This window comes from Quercus robur, chromosome 1 (assembly GCF_932294415.1).
Source record: "Quercus robur chromosome 1, dhQueRobu3.1, whole genome shotgun sequence".
In the NCBI taxonomy this organism is placed as follows: domain Eukaryota; kingdom Viridiplantae; phylum Streptophyta; class Magnoliopsida; order Fagales; family Fagaceae; genus Quercus; species Quercus robur.
Genome location: NC_065534.1, coordinates 14,796,029 through 14,806,085, shown reverse-complemented (window position 1 = coordinate 14,806,085; position 10,057 = coordinate 14,796,029). Strand labels below are relative to the sequence as shown.

Sequence of the window (10,057 nt, the reverse complement as noted above, 5' to 3'; positions counted from 1 at the left end):
ATTCAATTACAAGGCCTTTGGCAAAGGTTAGATTTTTTTGTAATTGTACTCTGATTATATAATGTATATTATAAACCCGATTTAAAACATTATTATTATTATTATTATTATTATTATTATTATTATTATTGTATAAATTCTAATAAGTATTATTGTTGAAAATATCTGTAAAAGGAAAAAAAAAAAAAAAATCACACCTGAGCGGGGCCAGAAATAGCGCGAGTACCCTGATCATTGACACGCGCGAGAGTGTTCGAAAAAAAAAAAAATCCAATCCCCAATTAATTTAGGCCGAGAGAGAAGTGCAAAGGAGTCACATCCACTCACAGAAATACATCCTCCCTCCCTTTCCGCTCTCTCTTCCCCCCTTCAAATATCCCTTTCACCTCTCTTCTCCTCACATCCTTTCCTTCCAATCCAAATTCCTCTCTCTCTCACAAACTCAACTCTCTCAGTGCACAAAAGGCAAAGAAAACAACAACAAAGAAAAGCTTCAAACACAGAAAAATGGCGGCGAGGGTAGATCTGGACGGGAAACCAATCAAGCCTCTGACGATATGCATGATCGGAGCTGGTGGTTTCATTGGCTCCCACCTCTGCGAAAAGCTCATGGCGGAGACGCCGCACAAGGTGTTGGGTCTCGATGTCTACAGCGACAAGATCAAGCACCTTCTCGAGCCCGCGGGGGCTCACCCTTGGTCCGATCGCATCCAGTTCCACCGCCTCAACATCAAGAACGACTCTCGCCTCGAAGGCCTCATCAAGATGTCAGATCTGGTTAGTTCCACTCCTCTCTCTACACATTACCATTTCAGATTCTCTCAATTTCTTCGTTCTTTTTTTGAAACTGTTCTTGAATTTTTTGTCGTAGACGATAAATCTGGCGGCGATTTGTACTCCGGCGGACTACAACACGCGTCCACTCGATACGATTTACAGCAATTTCATCGATGCGCTCCCAGTGGTAAGCATTGATTGAGATCAAAATCGCGTTTTTTTTTTTCAATTCTTGTTGCATTTGGAATCAATTGGAATTTGATTTGATTGATTGGAACTTTTATTTATTTTACGTTCGCTTTACAAAGATTTGGTTGTTATTTGATTGACGGTGATGTGTGTGATTGTGATTTTTGATTTGATTAGGTTAAGTACTGCTCAGAGAACAATAAGCGTCTCATTCACTTCTCTACTTGTGAGGTGTACGGGAAAACGATTGGGAGCTTTCTTCCTAAAGACAGTCATCTTCGTAAGGTAATCCTTCGCTTTCTTCATCTTTTCTTACTTGTTGGCAATTCTTGGTATAGTTCAGATCTGTGATTTTCTTGCTACCTTTTTTGTGATTAATTTGGCGGTTGCGTAATTCAGATAGTTTGTGGCTCAGCATTTGCTGTTTTGATGTAAATATGTTTTGGATGTATAATGTGGATCAAGATTTGAAATGATATGTGTAGGAATGATTGATTATTAATTTTAAGTGTAATAAATAATACTAGTAATTTGAACTGCCATGAATGACTGTATAGATTGAAGATCTTTGTACAAAAGCACGGGTAATTCATTTATTATAGAAATTATTGATTTTCAAGAGCTCTCTTTTAGGTAGCCATCTTCTTTACATTATGAGTTTAAAGCCGTTTTCAGACAATGCGGGTTGTTTGTAGAGAATTTTATTTATTTTTTATATAATTTTGTTTCAATGATGATAGTCTTACTAATGCCGCGGTTATTCGTTTATTTATTTATATGTTTTCATCTAAAAGTAGTTATTCTTGTGTGTTTATTTTAGATATGGGTTTTTCACGCCTCCCTTATGTGGGCCTGTGGCTGGTTGGTTGTTTTTGTTGTTGTCACACATAGCTGACTGAGTTGTAGCATTCAATAAAAAAAATTGATAATTTCTGTAGCCTATAACCATATGCATATATTTGTTGAGAATTCTAGTCTTCTAGAAGTTGATGAAAGTTTTAGATGACGAAAGTCTCACTAATTTTATTTATTCCTGTCATTAGGTGTTTTTGAATGACGGGAGAATTTACTTTTTTTTTTTTATTTAAAAAAAAAAAAAAATAGAGAGAGATGGTTGGAGTACATTTCAGAAGTGGAAAGATTCTAGAATGACATTAGTATTTTTTTTTTTTTTAAATACACGCAACACACCTGTGGGTTTAGAACACATGACCTCACTCACCATCCCATTATTATGGGAGGAGTAAGTGCCAGTTGAGCTATAGCTCAGTGCCATTTTTTTAAAAGAAAAAAGTAACATGAATTGGTTCAGGTTAATGTTACAATTTTATCATGTGAGAGAGAGATAGAGGGGTTGGTTATGAGGTGTGTTTGCTTATGTGAGTTACAAGGCTGGTTAATTTTTTCAGGGTCAACAGATTTCTTAAGGTTTATATGAGGTTGGTTATGAGGCATGTGTGTTTTATGAGGGGTAGCTTTTGTGGGTGTTTGTGTGCGTTTTTATATGAGGTTGGCTGGCAGTTTCTCTTTGTTCTGAGTACTTATTTGGAGTAATAACCATTCTCTCTATACACTGAGGTATAAAACTGCTTTTCTTATGATAGAATTATAACTCACTTTTGACATTGTGAGTTAATGGTTGCCCTGACATTTCAGAGTTTAATGCAAGTTTCGAAGAAACAATCCCTTTTCTCTTCTTATTATTGCTTTAAGTTTATCTGCAGATATTAGATTAATATGAATATGTTACATTACTTTGAAGTCAATGTGATTTGTTTTATACCTTGCTTTCTATGAGCTGACTCATTATATTTGCTATTTTGTTCCAGGAGCCAGAGTATTTCGTTCTTAAAGAAGATGAATCCCCATGCATTTTTGGCCCTATTGAGAAGCAGCGATGGTCCTATGCATGTGCAAAGCAGTTGATTGAGAGGCTGATTTATGGTTTGCTACCTTTTCCATTGGCTTGGCTGTTTCTTAATTGGTATTTTGTAATGAATATTTCTGACTTCTTGTCTTGTTACAGCTGAAGGTGCAGAGAATGGTATGGAGTTCACAATTGTGAGACCTTTTAACTGGATTGGACCCAGAATGGATTTCATTCCTGGCATTGACGGTCCAAGTGAGGGTGTTCCCAGAGTTCTGGCATGCTTTAGCAATGTATGATCAGTTTTTTCGCATCTTTAGTGTATGTAGATATTTTAGAGTATTTCTCTTTTGTTTTGTATATTTGTTTTAATCATGTCCTTCATGTATCAGAATCTACTGCGTCATGAACCACTCAAGCTTGTGGATGGTGGTGTTTCCCAGAGAACATTCGTTTATATAAAGGATGCAATTGAAGCTGTTATGTTGATGATCGTGCGTTCTGATATGCTGCCTTTTTCTTTCATTTTAAATTTATGTTTGACATGACAGTGGCTGAGTACTGTGATCCTTTTCTTTATTTTCAGGAAAATCCCGCTAGAGCCAATGGCCATATTTTCAATGTGGGCAACCCTAACAATGAAGTTACAGTTAGGCAGCTTGCTGAAATGATGACTGATGTGAGTTGAAGGATTGTTTTATGTGTGTTTGGTTGGGAAAAGACTGGCTTAATTATTGCCTTTTTATGCTTTTTTGGGATTTGAGAATTAATGTTCTTCCACTATACAGGTTTATTCAAAAGTAAGTGGTGAACCTTCTCTGGAAGAACCTACAGTTGATGTGAGCTCCCAAGAATTCTACGGTGCTGGATATGACGATAGTGACAAGAGAATTCCTGACATGACCATAATCCATAAACAACTTGGTAGGATTCTTTTCTACTCTACTTTTATCTCGTAAAGCCTCGAGATTTAGAAACAATTTGACAGAAGTTTATGGGTTTTCCAGGTTGGGACCCCAAGACATCGCTCTGGGATTTGCTTGAATCAACACTCACCTATCAACACAGGACATATGCTGAGGCTATGAAGCAGGCCATTGCAAAACCAGCTGCCAACTAATGCAAGTTGGTGTTCGGTGGCACTTACGAGAAGGGGGATTCTTGCTTAGGTTGCTTTTGTCTACAATTCTTTTTACGGAAGTCCTATAATATATGTTAATCTTTGATTCCTACATACCCTATTTTTTTGTTTTTTTCGGTCTTTCCGGTGTCACTAGTCTTATAGCTGAAGTAGCTCAGGAATATGTTCCGGATATCTCTGGAGAAGGCACTAGATTCTGTTACCGAACTCTATCGTATAACTGTAATTGTCAGTAAAGCTTGGCTACGACATGTTGGGGGCCATTATACAAGGAAAGCCTGCTTTATGTTCTCACCTTCTCATGGGGTAATGGTTGTCATTCCCTGCTTTGTCACTCTCAGGGCGTATTGTTTGAGTTGCAATGTGTCATGTCTCCTAAATTATTATTATTATTATTATTTATTAATCTCAGGCAATTCTTTTGGTTGCTGGGTTCTACTTCTATATATGTAGTGTGATGAGAGTTATTGAATAAAAAAATAGGTTGTTCAAGAAAGGGAAAAGCTTTTAACTCTATTCTCGGTCATTACTTCTAACCAAAATTTCAGCAGTAGCAGTTCTAGTAATGTTTGACGTGCTTGCTTATTATACACACGTACATCTAGTCATGTACATATCTTGTGGAACAACATTGTTCTCAATATTTTGCTATAATGGCTTTGGGTCAAAGATTGGTAAGCCATAGAACATGTTTAATGCGTTTCCTTTTCTTACAATATAGTTTAAGTGAATGATTTCTACTTTTACTACATTTCTGCAACCACCACCAGACCCAACAGTCAGAAAAATGAAATTGCAAATTATACCATTATAATTTAGTGTAATTTTGATTTACATAGGCTTATTTGGATTGAGGGGGGAGGGAGGGAGAGTGGAGGGAAGTAGAGTAGAGTTGGCTCAAAATTTGACTGAAAATAGACAAATTTTAAGCCAAATCTGCTCTACTATCACTTGATCCAAACAAACCATAGAAGTTTTCAAATTTTGATCCGTTCTCTCTATCTTATATAGTATTTGAATTTGGTTGCTACCATTAATATTTGTTGTTGATGTGGCTGTTAAAAAACTTAAAATATCACATGGCATTGACGTTGGTGACCTGGTGGATCTCTTATTTCTGGGAACCAATATTGTAATTTTGATATTAAAAATTGTGAGAAATTGGAGACAAGTGTCACTTTGAGGATGTCAATTAAAAGTTAAATATTTTTTTAATTAAATAAATTTTAAATGTTTCATATCATATAATACTATTCAGATGTTAAATCCTAATATCTTGAGATTAAATTTATGATACCAATTCGTCATCGTTGGTGTCAGTAAAAAATGTTGTTAGTTCAAAATATATTGGAATGAGTACAATATATCAGTATCAACACAACCCAAAAGTAACATTCTAATTAAACCATGGGCTGTTCTCAAAAACCCAAAACCCTCCATATTGCTTCCTCCTCCTCTAGACTGGGTCAAGATCAATTTTGATGCATCGATCAGGCCCAACAACTCCATGGTTGCTGCTGTTTGCAGGAAAGACAATGATGATATCCTATTTGCTCACTCACTTCTTCCTCCATCGGATCCTCTTCTTGGAAAGTTATTGTAGCTCTTCTAGCCTTTAAATTGTCTGCCTTGGTCAACCTCTCTTTTGTGTTCGATTTAAAGTTGATTCAAGCACAGTAATTGAGACTCTTCAGACTTCAGCTTCCCCTCCTCCTGATTTCCTTGTCTATGTCATCTCAAATGTAGTTGCCTCTTTAAATCCCTCTCTTGTTGAGAATTTTGTTATGTTCCTTGGAACTTAAACCATTTAGCCCATAACATTGCTTCTTGGGCAGCATTTTGTAATTGTGATGGACCCATAACAATCTCTAATCTTCTAGGTTGGATCTTCTATTTAGAAGGTAGAGATGGGTCTGGACCCGTTTCCCCCTTTTCTCTTAATACATTTACTCTTTAAAAAAAAAAAAAAATTCTAGTCAAACATTTCTCGCATGCAGAGATATATGTCAAATAAATGGAAAATTATTTTGAAGCATTTTACAGAACAAGAGTGGAAACAATGGCCTACCTAAGGTTTGCAATTTGTCTAATAGTAATGCTATGAAACAAAACAAAAGAAGTAGATATGAAAGAAATATTTCGAATAAATTTTTGTTTGGCAAAAGAATTTCGATGAAAATATTTCCATTGAAAGAAATAGATATGAAGAGATGCTAATTTTAAAGCTCGAAAATATATTTGAATGATCAGAAAACAAAAGGAATAAGATTTGAGGCGTTCGTAAGAGGCCCAGAAGGCAGTAAGCCGACAGTTATGGAATTGTTCACAGGTAGCCCAGCCCAAAATGAAAAAGAAAATCTCACGCCCGGTGGGACTCGAACCCACAATCGCCTGATTAGAAGTCAGACGCCTTATCCATTAGGCCACGGGCGCTTTGCGTGACCTGTTATCAACAATAATAATAATAATATAAATAAGTTGTCTGATTACAAATCAAATAGCTAATTTCTTTTGGTAAAAGGGGGATTCAATATAAACAAAATAAAAAAACACACACACTACACTAGGCTTTGATGGACCTACTTAATAAAACAAATAATTAAAGTGATGAGTATTTTATATTTTTGTGATTAATGACTAAAGTGGAATGTGTGAAAATTGGAAATGACAGACTGAATTCGAGGTTAGTTTAGACTCTAGAATAAGAGGGGCAGGTTAGAGGGAAATGAGTAAGAAAGGAAATGAAGGAACTCGGTATTATTCAACTTGATTCCTAATTACAAGTGCTCACTCTCCCCTTTTTATAAAAAGGTTGTATCAAAAATGGCAATAACTAAAATATAACTAAATAAATGGTAGTAACATTCACATTATTGTGCTTATTACTAAAAACTTATCAACATTGATGACTTATCACTAAGTACTAATTTACTTTTCTAGCACTAGTAATGGGAATGCAAAAAAATGCATATTTTACACCCTTAAACACTACTTTATTTATTTTACCAACCCATCCAACAAACACCCAAAATCGTAATTTTCATTTTTACACGCAATCCAATAAGATAATATAAACTAACCTATCAACTCATTCTCTCTCTTCTCTCCCATCTCTCTCTTTCATCTTTTTTGTACTTTCATGTACTTTTATAGTTACTTTTATGTTTGGCAACCATGAATAGTAGGTTTTATATATATTAAACCTTAGAGCATTAGCATCCGGGGATGCAAAAAAAAAAAAACCTATTTTGCATCCTCAAACACTACTTTATCTATTTTATCAACCCATTTTACAACTCATCTTACATCTCAGTTTTCATTTTTATATACAACCCAATAAAATAATATAAACTACCTAATAAAATAATAAAAAATATTATTCACCCTCTTTTTCCCACTCACATTTTCTCTTCACACACAACCACATATTAAAATAATATTTTTTTTACAACCTATGAATAGTATGCAGCCTTACTATTCATAGGTTGCAATTTTTTTTGAATTTACAAACCCGATTGGAGTGGGTTTTGAGCGACTTAAGTTGTAAAATGGCAATTGGGGGTGTTTACACCCTCAATGCTAGTGCTCTTACCATTCATGGTTGCTAAATATTTTTAGCAACCCACCTCGGGATGAAGCTCGATTTAAGCAGTTGGGTTGCAAAAATAGCAACTTGGGGAGTTTTACACCTCTAATGCTAATGCTCTTAGTTGTTTGTTATTGGGGTGTGCATAAAATTTGCTAGTAGTTATGGTGTTTTTTTTTTTTTTTTTGGAAGTTTGGTGATAAAGAATTGTAATATTTAACCCAAAAAGCTTTTACTAATCACGGTTATGGCTTGATCAAGTTAATATTTTTAAAATTTGGAATATTTTGTTATTGTTATTAACCAAAATTACCAAATGACTATATTGATTTTCTGCAAAACTTCGAAGGATAAAAAAGTCATTTCCTTTAAAACCTGGGCTGCAGTATCATTCTTCTAAATTTCAAAGGAGATTTTTGTAATTTACTCTTTTAAATTTGTAATACTGTTTGCCATTATGTTCTAAACGTGGAAATCTTCAGATCTTTATTATTTTTTAATCTTCTAGTACATTTTATTTTTGGTAGAAGTTGTTCAACATGATCTTTGATTAAACTGCCCTTTGACTTCTCCGCCAAAGAAAGCTCATCCATGGTGTAATGATGGGTCCATGGTCTTGGGTAGGTTTTTTTTTTTTTTTTTTTTTTGGCTAAATTCTTAGGTAGAGTTTATTTTGGCATGCAGGATGCAACTATGTCACAATTATAAATTAGTCTTTTTTTTATGAAACAATTATAAAATAGTCTAGTCATTCAATTCACAGAAGTAAATATAATTAATCAAATCAATAAATGAATAGAACAATGACTTGAAAAGAATTGGAGTCCCATGCTATAACTGGTTGATGTATGGGACTGCTTTATTTATTTTTGAGGTCGCCTAGGCTGCCCAGGTCAATATACTAATTGAATTTTTGTGTAGGTAGATTTTTTTGTTTGTTTGTGCGGGGTATTAACTTGTAATCCTCCCTACATTGGTGTGAGCTTATATAATAGTAACAATCATTATGTGACAGGTATTGTCATACAAGCAAAAAAGAAGAAGTGTTGTCATATAAAATAAATTGCCAAAAGATTTTTGCAAATATTATTTGGTTTAAAATATTGTTAAATTGGAGGGACACTTGGCATAAAATCATAATAGATTATTTTAATTCTTTGTTCAGTTTCAATTTCAGCTTTTCTCAAAAAAAAAAAAAAATCAACTATATAATAATATAGAGATAAATCTAAAAGGGTTGAGGATTTTGGTGGCTGTTTGAGATTTGAGTCACCAGTCCGAAAAAGAAACAATACTGTTGAATAAAACATGGCTACGTTGACATTTGACACTATATTAGGCAAAAAGTTTCCTATTCATGTACTTTAAACAATGTAATAACTGATAGCATTATGTGATAAAATTTCAATGCTACATGTAGAGCAAAAGCGGACGCTGACACTTGTACAAAACTTTACGTTTTTTAATACAACTAAAATTGTCTAATGGCTCTATCAATAAAAAAAAATAAAAATTGTACAATGGCATTTTGCTTATTGCGCTATATGATGTAAGAAACCACGTTATTCTTTTTTTTTTATGAACGAAACCACGTTATTCTTGTGCTCCCAGGAGCACAATATCATATGTTTTACTCAAACAAATTGACCTATAACTACTTTGGATTTTCATATTGGCAGTTGGCACGACAGTTGCCTGGCCTGTTGAAATTAGAGGCAACCCATCTCACATGAAATTGACAATCAATTTGCTGGCTTGCTGCCCTTCTTTTTTATATGAAAAATTCTCCCAACTGGGAAATATATTAGTAATCTTTATGAAGATGCTGGGTGCTGACTGTTTTGGAAATGTTGAAACGAGAAGATAATCTCTTTTACGTTTTGAGGTGTTATATAATCAATCCACGAAATATAGAAAGAATTATATTTTGACTTACAAATAATTATAGAATATTCGATAAATACAATAATTATATGCTCATTCTTCTTACATAATAATGAGTTTTACCAAATAAATTCATAGTGAAATCCACCATTCATATTAGAAGAAAAATATGCATTTATTACACTCTTGGAATATTATTCTATAATTTTCTTTGATTTAGTCACTTTTATAGTTCACTATATAATCAAATTAAGGTTAACTTAGTTTCTAAAAGAAGAAGGTTAACTTAATTAGTGATTCTTCTCACATAATAATGAGTTTTACCAAATAAATTCATAGTGGAATTCATAATTCATATTAAAAGAAAAATATGTATTTATGGCACTCCTAGAATATTATTCTATAATTTTCTTTGATTTAGTCACTTTTATAGTTCACTATATAATCAAATTAAGGTTAACTTAATTAGTTTCTAACAAAAGAAGGTTAACTTAATTAGTGATTACACATTACACCCTTTATATTTGGTCTGTTTTTATTTTTGAAGTAATAGGTTTTTTTTGTTTTTCCAAAGTCCTTTAGCTTACATATATTTCGAATGTGAGCATCTTGT

At 33.8% G+C, this 10,057-nt stretch overlaps 1 protein-coding gene and 1 non-coding gene across 2 annotated transcripts; one reads left to right on the top strand and one right to left on the bottom strand.

The window, feature by feature from the left end:
• Positions 1-314: 314 nt before the first annotated feature.
• LOC126722519 (UDP-D-apiose/UDP-D-xylose synthase 2) lies at positions 315-4,490 on the top strand. The gene is made up of 9 exons (XM_050425677.1): positions 315-777; positions 872-964; positions 1,144-1,251; positions 2,796-2,910; positions 2,993-3,126; positions 3,226-3,327; positions 3,420-3,512; positions 3,622-3,757; positions 3,841-4,490. Exons 1-9 carry the CDS (start codon positions 508-510, stop codon positions 3,951-3,953), a joined length of 1,164 nt encoding a protein of 387 aa, XP_050281634.1. The 5' UTR covers positions 315-507; the 3' UTR covers positions 3,954-4,490.
• A 1,844-nt stretch (positions 4,491-6,334) lies between these two features.
• On the bottom strand, positions 6,335-6,407 carry TRNAR-UCU (transfer RNA arginine (anticodon UCU)). Its single transcript has one exon. It is a non-coding gene; the product is annotated as a tRNA-Arg (tRNA).
• Between the last annotated feature and the right edge of the window lie 3,650 nt (positions 6,408-10,057).